This window comes from Bacillus rossius, chromosome 1 (assembly GCF_032445375.1).
Source record: "Bacillus rossius redtenbacheri isolate Brsri chromosome 1, Brsri_v3, whole genome shotgun sequence".
In the NCBI taxonomy this organism is placed as follows: domain Eukaryota; kingdom Metazoa; phylum Arthropoda; class Insecta; order Phasmatodea; family Bacillidae; genus Bacillus; species Bacillus rossius.
In genome coordinates this window covers 341,767,288-341,783,380 of record NC_086330.1, presented here as the reverse complement: position 1 = coordinate 341,783,380, position 16,093 = coordinate 341,767,288, and the positions used below count along the sequence as shown (strand labels likewise).

General features: G+C 38.7%; 1 protein-coding gene across 2 annotated transcripts in view; it reads right to left on the bottom strand.

Moving 5' to 3' along the window:
• Positions 1 to 1,765: 1,765 nt before the first annotated feature.
• LOC134528135 (gastrula zinc finger protein XlCGF8.2DB-like) overlaps positions 1,766 to 16,093 on the bottom strand; it is a 17,790-nt gene continuing 3,462 nt past the window's right edge. For both annotated transcript variants that reach the window (XM_063361452.1, XM_063361453.1), the window contains exons 2-5: positions 9,428 to 9,522; positions 6,513 to 6,637; positions 4,485 to 4,540; positions 1,766 to 2,924 (exon numbers count right to left, since the gene is read on the bottom strand). In XM_063361452.1, the coding sequence (XP_063217522.1) occupies positions 2,158 to 2,924; positions 4,485 to 4,540; positions 6,513 to 6,637; positions 9,428 to 9,522 (1,043 nt within the window). In that variant the 3' untranslated portion in view covers positions 1,766 to 2,157. The remainder of the gene's footprint in view (positions 2,925 to 4,484; positions 4,541 to 6,512; positions 6,638 to 9,427; positions 9,523 to 16,093) is intronic.

Sequence of the window (16,093 nt, the reverse complement as noted above, 5' to 3'; positions counted from 1 at the left end):
ACCAATATTTCAGTCGTGCCATTTTCTCAAGATACACCTTTTTTTTCCCCCATATTTATCTTACTTCATGCTTTTCAGGTTATTCTGAAGATTTGTTTACTTTGTAGTGAATAAGGCCCTAGGTCTTGTTTTGACCTTATTGTTGATAAATTTATGTTTGTATGTGATTAAAAAATTTTTTTAGTATGGTTTTGTTTTGCTTTGTTCTTAAATGAGAGTATTAACGTAATTGTTCTATGTACTTGGGTTTTTGCCATGATTCTTTGTTTGAAGCTGATGCAATAGTTTTGCCAGTTGCATGAAATGAGTGTAAAACAGAAAGTTCGGCAACCGCAAGAAAAATGTTAGTGTGTGTAGGGTGGCTGTTGCCATGCGCAATGATTGGCTGGTATTTTTTTCTAACGCAAACTTTGTGACTGGTTAAAAGTGAGGTCACCAGACCACGTGATTTTTCTCTTAGTGTAATCTTTGTCAAAAAAGCCTCGCTATGAGGAGTCAGAAATTGTATCCTGCTATGGTTTTGTGAGGGATGTGCTGTGTTTGGCCAAGAGGCAGTGCACATGTGATTTTCTTGGGGCAGTATGCAGATGCACTTAATCCTCAGGCAGTATTTGTCCGGACGAGGTACCGGTAGGTCGCGATTGGGCAAGGGCTCACAAAAGCAAATAATTATGTAAGTTTAGAGAGAATTTCGCGGCTGTGTTCCGGGCACTACCGCATATAATCAACCTGATTTCGTGTTTGGAACTTTGAATCTTGAATTTTTCGACCACAGTCATCGGTAATAGTCCAATACAAGGACCAAGTGATCGCACCGTGTTCCGAGGACGTAGTCCTTCAGCTTCGTACCGTGAGTTAAGTGTGTAACTACGGGACTACACTACGAACTATACTTAAATATTCATCCTTTGGTACCTGCGAACAGGAAACTTGTTGGTTCACAGATCAGTGAAGAGGTTATGTGCAACATGTTTGTAAATTCTACACGTACTTTTTTTTTTGTCGCAAGATGGCTACTACGATGACTGAAATTTCTTCGAGTTTTAATAAAAATAAGTTAATATCAGTTTGTGTTTGAGACATTATTTCAGTAAATGACTGACCACAGTAACAATTTCTTTGGAACCAACTTGATTTTTCAGCGCCCAACTTATTCGTGCAAGTGTTTATGAATGTTCACTTCAGGCCAAATTTTGGGCTAGCCAGAAAGTGCAACAAGATGTTGCCCATAAACTTCTTTTCCTGTATAAAAAAAAAATGTATTTTAAGGTTTAAATCTAATATTCGTTCAGATATTACAGCCTACTTATTTAATTAAAAGAAATACAAATTTTTCCAATGTGTAAATTTTTTTTTGAAGATGTTTTCAAATGTTTTAACCTTTATCCGTTCGTCTTCGTCGCCGCTGTGCATCATGTATAAAACTGTAGTCAGCGCTAGTTGGCATCATTCGGTTTGGTTACGTTGATGCCTGTATAGAGAGTGCGCACGTATTCGAATATCAGTATTGATAGCTTGCTGATTGCATGCAACATGTGCGCTCTGTCTAGCGGCGAGTAAACTACATTTGATAGCCCACACTCTTTCGTGGTTAATATAAACTAAGACGATAGTTATGCATTAATTCCAGCTCACATTCAGGCCACGGCTAACGATTTTATATTTAAATTTTAACAAAATATGTTTTTGTTGCATGAATTATTAACTTAAATTGTTTGCTTTTGTTACTCTACTTTTTAATTAAACATACTTCTCATGTAATAGGTTTGTTTTTATGAATAACTTTACTTCAACAAAAATACTTTTCTCACATAAAAATTGCACCCCTACTTTTCCAATTTGATGTTAGTATAAAATATTATGCAATAAAACATGGTAGAATATTTTCACAACTGTAGTTGCTGTTGCAGTGTTTTTACATCTATTATTTTACTATCAGTTCTTCCAATTGTTAACATGCAATCATTTAAAGTATCATAGGAAAACATCTGAACAGCTTTCATTCACTATAGTTCTTTACTACACAAAGTTTAACTTCCATATATAATATCATGTCTTTGGAATTTTCTAACCAATAATTATTATTCCCTCTTTTTTTTTTGACATATCATCATAGACATTTTATCACAATCATGGCACACAATTAGAATTGTTATGTCACGCCATCTTAACAATAACAGAAGTTTCACTACCACCAGAACTGTGTGTCTCGTTAATATGAGTTAACATGTGTTTGTTCTTGCAGATATTTGTTGGAAACTTGGCCTCACAGAGAGAGCACGCATATCCATCCTCTCCATGTACAGACATGTGTCTGTGCAAGTTACCGCTCTGCTCAAATTTTGCGTTGCACACGGGACCGACGAAAGGTTTCTCACCACCATGGACGCGCAAATGCTGACCGACGAGACGTTTGCTGGGGAACTTGGTGTCGCACACGGAGCACTTGAATGACTTCTCCGTCCCATGGGTCGACATGTGCTGAGTGACGTAGCATTGCCTGGCGAACCTCGCGTTGCAGACTTCACACGCATAGGGCTTGTCTTCGGCGTGTGTCGACACGTGGGTGTTCAGGCAGCTTTTGGTGGTGAACTTCGACCCGCAGACCGCGCACTCGTACGTCCTGTCCGTCGCGTGGGTCAGCATGTGCCTCTTGACGTGCCCGCTCTGGGCGAACCTCGCGTCGCAAATGGAGCACGAATAGGGCTTCTCGCCCAGGTGCCGAGACAGGTGCTGCTGCATGTGTGCCCTTCGGGCGAACTTGGCATCGCAGACCGGGCACGCAAAGGGCTTCTCGCCTGTGTGGAGGAACACGTGATGGTTCAAGTGATACCTCTTGGCGAATTTCGCATCGCAAACTGAACAAGTATACTGCTTCGTCTCTGAAGGAAGTGTAATGACCTTCATGATGTTGTTGACTGGCTCTGTAGAAAAACCAAAACCCATTCAAATTACCTGTGAATAGAAGAAAATGTTTATATTTCATAGAGTTACAAGAAATACGTACAGAGAATTATTATATATATAAAATTTTGTTTTAAGTAGAAATGGATCTATAAATTAACTCAAATTATTTAAAAATCTAAAAAAGGATTATGTAATATTAACTGTCAGTGATTGCACGGATATAAAAAATTATATTTATTGAAAAAATAACATTTCAAATAGCTATCAAGCCTTGAAAATTACATTACAGCATTTTACAAGGGTAAAAACCAACGACCTAGAGATATATAGACTGCTAGTGGGAGGCCATCTTTGATTCCAATTGAATTTGACAGAATGGTGGGCAAACAGTGCTTTGTTAGCAGACGACGTACGTTGATAGCAGAAAAGTGGCAGAGTACTAAGTTAATTATGTAATATTACAGGATGAATTATGTTCATAATGTAAAATTACGTGATAAATGAACAGATGATGTGTTGAATTGATTGTTACTAGACATTTTTGATTAGGTTTAGCTAAAAATTGCAACATAATGCCCAATTCCTTTTTTAATTTAATAGTACTTAGTGATGAGATAAATTCCATGTACTGTATCAAATTACCTACACAATATATATATATATATATATATATATATATATATATATATATATATATATATATATATATATATATATATATAATAGGTTCAATAACTGATCTACATATTCGTCACAAACATTGGGTCGAAGAAGGGTTAGCTATTTTCTAGCGCATTTAATGTCGTACCTACACATCGCATTACGATGCAACTGTATTTAAAATTACATTTCACTCGTTCCATCTTTAAGTATTACTTGCAAAAACTGTAAAATTGCGAAAAACCTACATTTTTAGGCAATTTACTAGCAACTTGCATCTTTCTCCCATAAGAACCAATGCTTTTACAGCTATGTTTTGCCCACCATTCTGTCAAATCAGCTCTCTGTCTCTCTCGCTCGGATTGTAGTATGCCGTCGACAGCAGCAATTGGCGCTGAAAGCAGGGTGATAAGCAGTCTATATATCTCTAGGTCGTTGGTAAAAATTGATATTACTGAAATTTTCTCAAAATGTGTCATGCTTTCCTATCATGTGACAACATTGTCAAAAAATTGTACAAACAATGCCATGTATTTGAACAAACTTACACTACATTCATAAATATCTAAAGAATATTTAAAAAAAAAATATTCAATTTTAAAAATATTTGTGTGTACTTTAATTTAAGCATTACTGTTTAGCTGATAGGGTTTTACATTTCTTCATTAGTAGGGACCGGAAAAATTCGCGGGTTCAATGACCTGTAGGTGCTGAAATGCGTTTCCCCATAACTAAGCAAATACTATAAAAACCGAGAACTTTCAAGTATGAAGAGAAAATTCAAAACTAAGACTCTTTAAAATTAAAATTATTAATTGAGGAATTTTAAGTATTCAACAAACCTTGTGTGAATTGGTTACGACTCTTTTAAAAAACAATAACAACTTAAGAATTTTTCTTCACTAGATGAAAAATACCTGCGTTGTTCGAGTCATATCCAGGGTCTCCTGCCTCCGCAAGTTCAGCTGAACACCTGTTCGGGAAATGATAACAAATCATCAGCATTAGTTCAGTTTATAGTAACTAGTAGATATTATTTAGTCTGTAAAAGTCTGTACTAAGATACAAGTATTCTTGTACAAAAATGCAGCCTAATGATAAATGACAAATTATATAAATAAAATGTTTCTTCTTATTTTCTGATTAATCATTTTGCTACAGATCTGCTGTGAGTGTAGCTGGTAAGCAACCTCCACACAAAAAAAAGTAACTGAATGAATTTAATTAAGAATTTAGATACAAATGTTTCCAGATCTAGTGTTCAAAACAACATAAAGTTTATGATTTTTCTGTGGGTGGAATAATGCAAAAGACTACAAAATAATGAGCTACACATAATTCAACATCAGCATTTAAATACTTCAATGTCCATCCATGCTTGATTCTTTACTTTTCAGAAATAAATATAATCAAAATGATCATGTATCACTGTCAAAACATGAAAAAGAATTTAGATGAAACTTAAACAAATCTTAACCCCGAAAGACAAATGTTATTAACGTTAATGAACTTTGTGTACATAAAAAATTTTGATTAAGACGATACCATGGTTGCTGTTAACTTTAAAAGTAAAACTTAGGACACAATATGTACTCATCTGACCCTTCCATTTTGTAAATAGCATCTTATATGAAAATGGCATGGACCCACACTCAATTATAATAAAACCAGCCTGCAAAAGGCCTGTATTCTGTGATTTTGTATTGACGTCGACCAGGGCTACGCCCTCCCTAAGCCCGATGTGCCTCACGCCACTGCCGACCCCCTCTCCTCCCACCGACACCCTCTGTACCAAACCTACCGCCAACAAGTGCGCGTGTGCGTGTGTTCGGTTGCCCTGCGCGAACCCTTTCTGCGCCCACCATAACTGGAGCAGTGGAGACTGCATGTTTTTTAAATAATGTAATTCTTAAATATCTGTAATATTTAATCCTTAAATCTTAATTAACTTTTAATTTTTAAAAGGTTTTAATAGTTATGTTTAACTGTATTTAATATTAATGTACTAACAGTAAGTTCAGCACTTCCTGCGGCCATGACACCCGGGGCCCGGGGCAGTCTCTTCCGTTCGCCGTGCGGAGTAGCACGCACCTCGTTGACTTCAACTTTTGCTTGTAACCAATCCGTTAACATCCGCCATCGTAACTATTTTTTAAACCTTTTTTAATCAACCTTTGAGGCCTACCCCGGCGGCAGACTGTTTAACTTAATTAATTAAAGCTCCCCCGAGCATTTTAGATTAATCGCGGACTTATACTTTCGAGGCCTGCTACTCGGTGTCCTGGTCAGCAGGAAACCTGGACTATGTGCTGTTTTCTGTGTTCGTCGTGAGTGTACGTGTCTGCGCCAATAAAGCTCAATATTCACTAGACTCATTGCACTAAATTCTCGACCACGAGTTTCCCAGCACAGAGACAGAGGTGTGTGGGGCGCCTCAAGACCCCACGAGCAGTAACATAGCGTGCCCGCCGCTGAGAGGGGGCCGGTGAGTGCTAGCGGGGAAGAAGTCGAGCCTAGCTCCACGTGGGTCACGTAACGGCCCTGGGAGAGAGTCTGTAGCCGGGTCCACGTGCCCATCCACGTGGTGGCGGCCAAGATATAAACATGCACGTCAATTTTGAAACCCTTCCTCACGACAAGATCATGTAAGAATACATACAAAACACAAGTATTTAAAAATTATTTTTTTATTTTTTATTTTTTATTTAATTTTTTAAAAATCATTTACATTTCATCACATCTATCTTTATTTTGAACAAAAGTCACGACAAGATACAATATTTGTAGATGTCTTAGTGAGTTGCGTGTTTAATAAACTACCGTAGTTTTCTTGTGTTTATTGGGCATTGCATCCTTGCGCTCCTCGTGAAGTTTATAAACCCAGCCTACATCTCATGCGGTCATGCCAAGTTGTGAGGTTCCATCAACAGACTTGGGCTACTCACACTGCTGCAGCATCCAGCTCGTCTCCTCGCAGCTCTTGCTTCACTTCCAGCGCTCTCGACGAGCACTCGGAATCCCAAGTTGCTGTGGCGTCTACATCAAAACTGTCATGCCTCACGCTAGAGTCCTGCAAATCAAAACTCTCATCACGTGTCTTATCAAACTTCTGGCGATAGGCTTATTCAACTAGTGCGCTAAAAGATTGAAATATGACTTCAGAACAAAACCACCGACAGTCATGCATTGAAACGTAAAATAGAGTTAAATCAATTTATCACTAATAATGTATCTAAAACTCTAATATTGGTAATCATGGTTTAGCTCATTTGCAGAAACACAAAAATGCAACATGTAATACAATGAAAAATAAATGAGTATATAAGGGGGTCGCCTGAGAGGCATAGGTGCAGTCTACCTCCAAATAGAAGCCCGGAGTCTCCCTCTATGTGAGGTCATCGTGACGCTGCCCCGAGGCTCTGACCATGAAGAATGTCACACTGCTCGTCATAGCCACCACGTGATACTTGTTATGTCAGCCAGAAACTAACTTAATTCTGGACTTAGAATTTCTTAAAGGAAAAGGACTTGGTGATAGAATATTTTCAGGTGCCAGTCACGCAGCCATAGCTCAAAAATATTCAAAGTCCTAAATGGACTTAAACTCTGGACGAGACTCTGGTACTTGTAAAATTATGATATGCAACTATGTGGCAAATAAGCATATTTTGTGGTTGACTATTGCGGTGTTTGGTCGTTGAGCATGTCGGCGGTCGGTGTTCATCCTGGTTTGTATGTAAGACTTTTCACGGTGGAGACGACAGCGCTACGTTGGCTTACGTAGCTTACATAATGCATTTAGGTTACGTTTTTCGAAAACACCACTGTACTGATACGGCCCTAGCATTGAAGGGGCAAACGTGCAAATGACATTATTTCGGCAAAATATGAAAGTGCATATTTGTGTTTACGATCCTTAATTTTTTGTAGACTGTATGATGATTTAATTACTCAGCAGATATCTTTGAAAATTACAAGCTATTTAAATAGTTTGAAAATATGCTTGCCAATGATTCTGGTGCACAGCAATAAAGTAAAGTGCAGGGATATAATTTTTTATTACATTGTTACAGCATAACAGATAAGTTTATGCTGCAATCTTTGTTACAGTATCGCTTTCGTATTAGCCTGGTGCACCAGCAAATGGAAACAGTCAGAAACGTTAAGAAAATTGTGAAGCAAGAATCTTATTTTATAATTTGTTTGGTAATACTATAGCCTCTGTTTTTGATGAATAAACTTGTGCTAGTACATAGCGTATACATGTACTCTATTACTTCGAGGTTTAGGGAAACCCACATAGTTACCGGGCCTGGTAACAAACTAAATCAAGAAATTTTGTTATTTAATAAAATTATTTCAGAATAAATTTAATTGTGTGCATTAGAACCAGTGGCGTAGCGTGCCATCTCGTCGCCTGGGGCGGGAAACCCATTTTGCCGCCCCCATTCTATAGGTGCTTAATTAAAATTAAATTTCACATGCAATGAGGTACCTTTTATTGAAGTTAAAATAGGATGAGCGGTTTTACAAGCGGATTCTACGGGCCTTATGAGCAGCGAAGTCGGAAATAACTTTGTCAAAATAAATATTAGCAGCCAATTCTTGTTCAATCGACAATATAGTCAAGTTTGATAGTATAGCGGAGTTATGTTCTTATATATTTTTAATGCCTTTTTGGTAATTATATTTAATTTTCGGAGCTCCGAAGTATATGATCAAATTATAATTTTTCGGGGGAATTGTTAAAGTATTTTTTTAGTATTATAATATAGCTATTTTTTATAAGTAGTAATAGGGTATGTATTTTATGATGGATGCACCGATTTGTGATGAAACGATTTTATGATATATATATATATATATATATATATATATATATATATATATATATATATTTATTTATTTATTAAATGTTGTCATATAAATTTTGCGTCTTTTTAACTTGCTGCCTCCTCTCACTGTTCGCAACCTTATTAGTATTTTTTAAGCCTGCTATTAGTTTGGGTTTTAATATTTTTTTGGGTTTACCTGCGCTCGCGGTACGGGGCAATATAGGAGTTTTACTGTGTCCCGGTTTGCGGAAGTTGTTTGGTTTGCCCTGGGTTAAGGTCAAACTTTACAGTACAATGCGTAGTACTAAATTCAATGAGTGCGAAAGAGAGGCATCGACACGGGCCGACGCGTGAAACAAAAGATTTTGTATGAGTAATTAACATAATAAGGAGTGCCGCTCAACTCGGCTCGCGCGCGCCGGGCGGCGCGGCGTGATGCGATGTTGCCGTTCGTATGTAAACAATCAAACGTTATAAAGAGCTCTGTCAGTGATTTCGCAGTTTTTCTTTTAAATAAATATTAAAAAATTGTTGGTGCGCAAAATTTTAGATAAAAATGGAACATTATAGTGTGTGTGACACATGTAATGAATGAATCATAGATCAGATCTCAACCCGCTTCACCGGCGACCCGCCCCCGCGGGCTGCCGCCCGGGGCGGGCCGCCCCCTCCGCCCCACCCACGCTACGCCACTGATTAGAACCTAATAGCAGACAACTAAGCACATCTTGTCACCCGATAAAATACTTATTCTAAATGGGGGGAATTTGAATGTTGAAGAGTGGTTCACTTGGTCATATTAATTGTACAATATTACTGTAACTTATATGAAGTGGAACATATATAATTACATAATCATTGAAGAAAACAAACTCTACTAATTCTTAAGTGGCCAAAATCCACATGTAATGTAAATTTTGATTACACAGAAAGCATGGACTTTAATCTCCCGTAGTGTTGATTATCCGTTAAGGATATTGAAAAAAAAATTATAATGCTGCTTGTTTAAACAAAGATAGACTTACATTGACTTCCTGTTTTATGCTTCTTGTGAAAGATGATGAAAAAGGATCAAAATCATTCATATTCACAAACTCAATAGGAAGTTGGCTGTCCATGACTGCAAAGAAAATTAAAATACAATTGTGTGATATATGACAAATACATACTAATATATAGACATTTATTACATTGCCCTGGAATCTTAACTGACTAAATTCTCGAAAGTACCCAAGTAGCATTTGTAGTGATGGAGATTAAGAATTTATAAAAGGCTTGGGGTACATTTGCAACAGTGTGTGCACAGAAGTTGAAAGTTGAATGCAAACACATAACACTGCTACACTGGTAAATAGAGAAAAGAAGAAAAGAAGAAGAAAAAAACAGCACACAGAAAGTTCCCCAATTTTAATGGGGTTTTTTTCTGTGCTGTGCATTAATTTGTATCAATGGCCATTCCCTATGCCATCCTTGCCTATGGCTTTTCTGCTGTCTAACCTTTTCACTACTTTCTCAATTTCTTCTTTCCTGATCTCCAGCCGTTTCTCGTGTTGCCCTGTACTTTGCTCAGCATGTTTCCTTTCCCACTGTTTTCCCTTCTCGAACACTGACATGTACTGCGTGGCCAACATGTTTGCCTTTTCCTTGGATCCCGCTGCAATTTCACCTTCCTGATTCCTCAGAATCGGTACCCCTGTCCCTGTGCCCTTCGTGTTTCTAACAAACCCGTATAGCTTTTGCCAGTTGCCTTTGGTCTCCGAGATAGGCCTCCTTCGCATTCTTTATCTCTCTATTCAGTTGCTTTCCTATTTCTTTCAGCTCCTCTGTTACTGTCTTCTTTCCCTCCTTTTTCCCCAATGCATATAACATTGTACCCTTCCTCTTTAGTTTCCGAATTTCCCTTACATAATAAAGTGGGTCCTCTCCCACATTTATCCTTTTTTTAGGTACATATTGCTCTTGAGCATCTCCCACCACCTTTTTAAAATCCCTCCACAGTTCCTGTACATATATGCCTACCCTCCATTGGTCGAATCTCTCTTCCAGTAACTCCTCCACCCTTGTCTGTACTGCCCTCCCATACAACCATATTTGCCTGCTGCTGCCTTTCATGACCTTCTTATCCAGGCAGATCTCCACTACAGGAATATCCCATCCCATCGACCACTTTAGAGTGAGTGGCTAGCTCCTCGGGTATTACCAGCACTACATCCAATAGTGAACCTCCAGCTCCCCCACCCATCCTAGTTTCCTCTACCACCACCTGTTGTAACCCCATGTTCACCAGTTTAGTTTCCCTCCTTTGTCCCAGTGGCCCCACCAGTTCCTTACCACACTGCCATTTGACCCCTGGAAGGTTGAGGTCACCTGTTACAACTACCATGCTGTCCTCCTTCAGCCTATCAAGCCTTTCGAGTACAGCCTCCACCTCTGCACCCCCATCACCCGGCGGCCTGTACACCGCAAACAGCTGCATTTTCCTCTTCTTCCCTGAGATCTCCAAATGAAATATTTATTCCTTTTCTCCCATCCATTTAACTTCTGCATCTAACTCACCCGTACAAGAACCATTATCCCACCCCCTCTCCTGTTTCTATCCCTTCTAAAAACTATATAACTCCCTCTCCTTATTTCACTGTCTGCAACATCCGCATCCAGTCATGTCTCTACAGCCACCACTATATCTGCCCCATAAACCTCAACCACTGTCCAGAACTTGTCCACTTTGTTTAGGACACTCCTGCGGTTAACAACCATTATATTTACTCTCTCTCTTTTTTTCCTTCCCTCTTCTCCTGTTTCTATATGCACTATCCCCTACCCACCCTGCTTTTGTCTTTCCCTCCCTCTCTCCATCCCTTCTTGTTTATTTCCTCTGCCTCCCTCCTCTCCACCCACCTTTCTCACTTCATTCCTTTCTACTAGCTGCATCCTACCTTTGTCCTCCCCCCTACCCCGTTTCCCTGCCACACATTACCTGCTCTTAAGCCGTCTATCATCACTTGCATCAGGATTCCCACGCCTTCCCTATTCAGATGGATTTGGTCCCTTGGCATGTGTCTCATCTGAATTCGACTCCTTACAATGATGTAGTTTGCACCCCACTCCTGACACTGCTTCAGCATGATGGCTTCCGCAACCCTGAGCTTGTAGATAGGCACACCCCTCCTAGGCAGCACTCTGCTCACTAGGATGTCTCCCCTCACTTTCCTTTTTAACTCACAAAGCATTCCCTTCATGTCCTCCTCAAACTTTCTTGGCCCTCCCTTCCTAACAAGGTCGTTTGTTCCCACATGCACAATCACCTTCTTTATTCCGTCAAGCTGGCTAGTCTTAACTCTTGTCTCTTACATCCTCCAACCTCTCACCACTCCTCTCTGCCTTATACGCCCCCGGTATGTTTACATATCTGAGCATCGAATCCCCAAATAATGCCACCTTTATGCTTCTGGTTCCCCTACCTTCCATAGGCCCCTCATTCCCAGCCCCTTTATTTGCCTTATCTTCCTTTAGCCTGCCTATCTCCTCTCTGGCTACCTCAGCCCATGATTTCTCTTCTCCCTTTTTGGTTCTGACGTTCTTGCATCCCGTCCCCTCCATTTTTCTTACTCAGTGACCGCTACCTTCCCCCTCGATTGTATCTTTCCAATTTTGTATCTGTTCCTCTAGCGCTACCTTTTGCTTCCGTAAGTTGCTGACCTCTTTCTCCAGATCCCTAACCTTCCCGTTTTGCTTGCGTAGTCTGTCAATTTCTTTTCTACCCTCCTCTAGTTCCCCCCTTAACATCCACACTTCATTCCTCAACTCAGCCTCCTTACTCCTAGTTTGCCCCAATGCCGTCCGTTTTGCATCTCTTGCATTTACCGCCACTCCCTGCTCCTTCTGCATCCTATATGCTTTCCCTGCTTCTTGCTTATCTCCTGTGTTTGCCCTTAACACCCCTAAAGAGTTTTCACCATGTCTCAGTATATCCACTTCCTCCTCCATTCTCTCCAACCAGTTTGCCTCCCCGCACTTATGGTGTCCACTTCCCTTTCGGAACCTTTTATTAGCCCTTCCAGGTTTCTCTCTCCCATCTAGTTCCCTCTCTACATCTCCCTTCCAGGTGCTCCACTCCTGCCGTGTTCCCTTTCCTCCCTCCACTATATTTTCATTTATTAGCTCCTTTAGCCTTTCCTGTATACCCCTCCAGTTGTCTCATCACTCCCCCTAACCTCACTACCTCCTGCCCCTGTATGGTTACCTCCTCTCCTTCAAGCACATCGTTCGTTTCCTTTATTTCATCTTCCTCCTTTCCCCCTAGTGTACCTCTGTCTGTCCCCTTCACCAATACAAAATCCTTGCCAGAACAACGTTTTGGTCCTTCAATTAGCCCCTCCTCATAATTTCCTGCACTACACAGTTCACATTCCCACTCCTTGTCTTTGAGACTTTCTAAGCCCACTGTGATCCCTCCACATTCTACGTGGTACCACTCATCACATCTATCACACTGTACTCCGTTCTCCTTTTTGCTCCACGCTTTCCCACACCCCTCTACATTTTACTTTACCTCCCATCTCTAACATAACTGCCACGTGCTTGACACCGACCTTTGCCCTTTTCACTCCGCCTATTACGCACTCCCGTCGTGTATGTGTATCTAAGATAACGTGTGTACAAAATACAAAATGCTTTGGCAGTTTTCTTAAAACATACCTATGTCTGTTTAGCTAACTTATGCCCAAAAATAAATTTTCACCAAAGCCAACTAATATGCAGTTTTATTTCTGGGTCATTCCGTGTGAAATCACCAAATGTTTAATTAAATAGTTGCTCGACTATTTTTAAAAAAAATAATTTTTTTACCACATATAACCTTATCAATGGGTAGTTCAAAACCATATTCATTTTATTTTTGTGTGCCACCATTTTCAGTAGAGGCTTGTTTATCTTCCCAAGTGCGTGCTCTAACAGTGGTTTGCAGTGGTTTCAATAAAAGGTCATTGTTGACATTGTATTAAAGATAGAAGGTTCTGGTCTTCACTGAAGTAAAGTAAACATTGTATGGTTACCAAAAATGTCTAGAAATAAAGATATAATTTTTTTTAACCTTATGTGAAATGACCTTGAAATTTGTCAAAATTTTTATAAAAATTTCATTTTGAAAATTTTTTTAAAGTGACTTGGAGTTGGAACCACAGGGCAAATATTTTTTTGCAATAAGTATGGATGGCAGACTTTCCAGAAAAAATGAGATAATGTGTGGGTTTAAACTCCTTCCTGGTTTTCTGTTGCATTAAACTTCTAAAATTTTCATTTTTTGAGTTTTTCAAGGTCAAATATCTCAAAAGGGGGACCAGGTAAAATTTTTCTGTTTCCACTATTTAGTACACCTACTGGTACTTAACAAATTCTGCAAGTTTCATTTTGTGGTTCAAACAGGTGTAGAAGTTAAAGGCTTTGAAACTTAGGTAAAAAGTTGTAATATTTTAGCTCTAATTACTTGACTGTAATCAAATTGTGTAACAGTTATTAATGTTTATTTTATTTCTTATGAAGTGCAAATATAATATAAGGCTTTGAGTTGTAACATATGGAAAGTTAAAAATAAATCATTTTGTAAGGAGGCATGAATGGACAAGTTGTGACAAGCAAACCTGATGTAACCATCCAAAGAGCAAGTTGTGACAAGTTGAATATATGTGCATTGCAGCCAACCACTTTAGTCTTGTGTCTGCTGCCAAGGAGTAAAGATGTGTTTGTGTTCTGTGGTTTTGTATGTGCTGTCTACTCTAATATTGTTTATTTGGCTCCACACAAGTATTGCTGGTATGTGTTACAATTCTGCATTGAAGTGAGCTACTTAGTTGTTACCTGCAGTTTCTGTCTCAAAGTGACTACGTAGAACTATCTACCAGAAGTATGGAGTGTTCTTTGGGTACTTTTACACATGAAGATTGTGAAAATGATTCATATGGCAAGTATTACCTAAAATTATCATCAGACTTCACTAAATCGCAAATTGACCTTCTTAAGAAAAGAAGTAAGTTACATAACATTGTTAATGTGTGTACTTTCCACGAAAAAAAATATCTGGACAAGTATAATCATCTTTTTGGAAATTCGTGTTGCGATCCATTTTCATACCATAAAAAAGTTATCAAAAAACAGTTAAGGGAAATAACTGTAGAGTTGTCTGAAAGATGGCCATCACTGATTCCTGGCAAATCTGTTTGTTGCTCTTGTCATAAAAAACTTTCAAGTAATGTTGAGGGGAATTTAGGTACTAGTACTAGCAACTGTGATAACGAAGAACTATTCACCGCACCTGAAATTGTTGTAGAGTCTATCAATCAAGCTGGCTCTGCTTTAGGAGTTTCCCCAACTAAAATTATTAAACTTAGTGATACAAAAAAACATCTAGAAGTTAGACGAACTGTGAGCAAATTTTCTTGTGCAATTAAGAAAAAATTAAGCGACACTTTTACCATCACCTGTGAGTCTCAAGATGAGGATGATGAAGAAATAGCTGATACTGCAATAAAAGACATGGAAATTCATATTGAAAATCTCAAGAAAAGAATTAAGACCTGTACATCCAACAATGAGAAAATACAAGTCATTAGTGTAGTGCCAAAAAGCTGGTCAATGAAAAGAACTGCACATGAGTTAGATGTAAGCGAATATCTGGTTAGAAGAACACGTGAAATTGTTAAGGAACGTGGTGTTATTCCACAGCTCACATCTAAGAAAAAAGGGAAAGAATTGCCTCAAGAAACTAGAGATCTCGTTGTTCAATTTTATGAAAACGATGAAGTTAGTAGAATCTGTCCTGGAATGAAGGATACAAAATCGGTTCGTCTTGATGATGGGAAGAAAGAACTAAAGCAAAAACGTTTAATTCTGTGTAATTTAAAAGAACTATACCAAAAGTTTAGAGAAGAGCATCAATCTGTAAAGGTTGGGTTTTCTACATTCTGTATTCTGCGTCCCAAGTGGTGCATCCTTGCAGGAGCTAGTGGCACTCATTCTGTTTGTGTATGTTCAATTCACCAAAATTTCAAACTAATGACTATGGCAGTAAAAACAGATGACTGGAAGGTCCTTCTTGAAAATATTGTGTGTGATTTAAATAGTGAAGATTGTATGTTTGGAGAGTGCCCAAATTGTCCTGAAGTAGGAAACCTGAAAGTAGATGAACTATTGCAGGGTGTCAGTGATGATGACGATATCACATACAGTCAGTGGATAGTAGCAGACCATTGCAACCTTGTAACGATAGTAGAACCACATGCTGAATTCAAAGAGAAATTTGTTAGTAAACTAATGGCATTGAAGAAACACCATTTCATCTCGCAGAGTCAATCACAATTTCTGAAAAGTAAGAAAGAGAATCTACAAAGTGATGAATGTGTAATAATTCTGGATTTCTCAGAAAACTATACATTTATCATCCAAGATGAGATCCAGAGTTATCATTGGATGAATTCTCAGGCCACAATTCATCCCTTCTGTGTGTACTACAGAGATGATGCTAAGAATTTGTGTACTAAGAGCCTTTGTGTTATAAGTGACTGTATGAATCATAACACAGTTGCTGTGTACACATTCCAAACAAAGTTGATACACTTTGTTAAGTCCCTTATTCCTAATTTGAATCGAGTTGCCTATTTTTCTGATGGATCGGCTGCTCAATACAAGAACAGGTT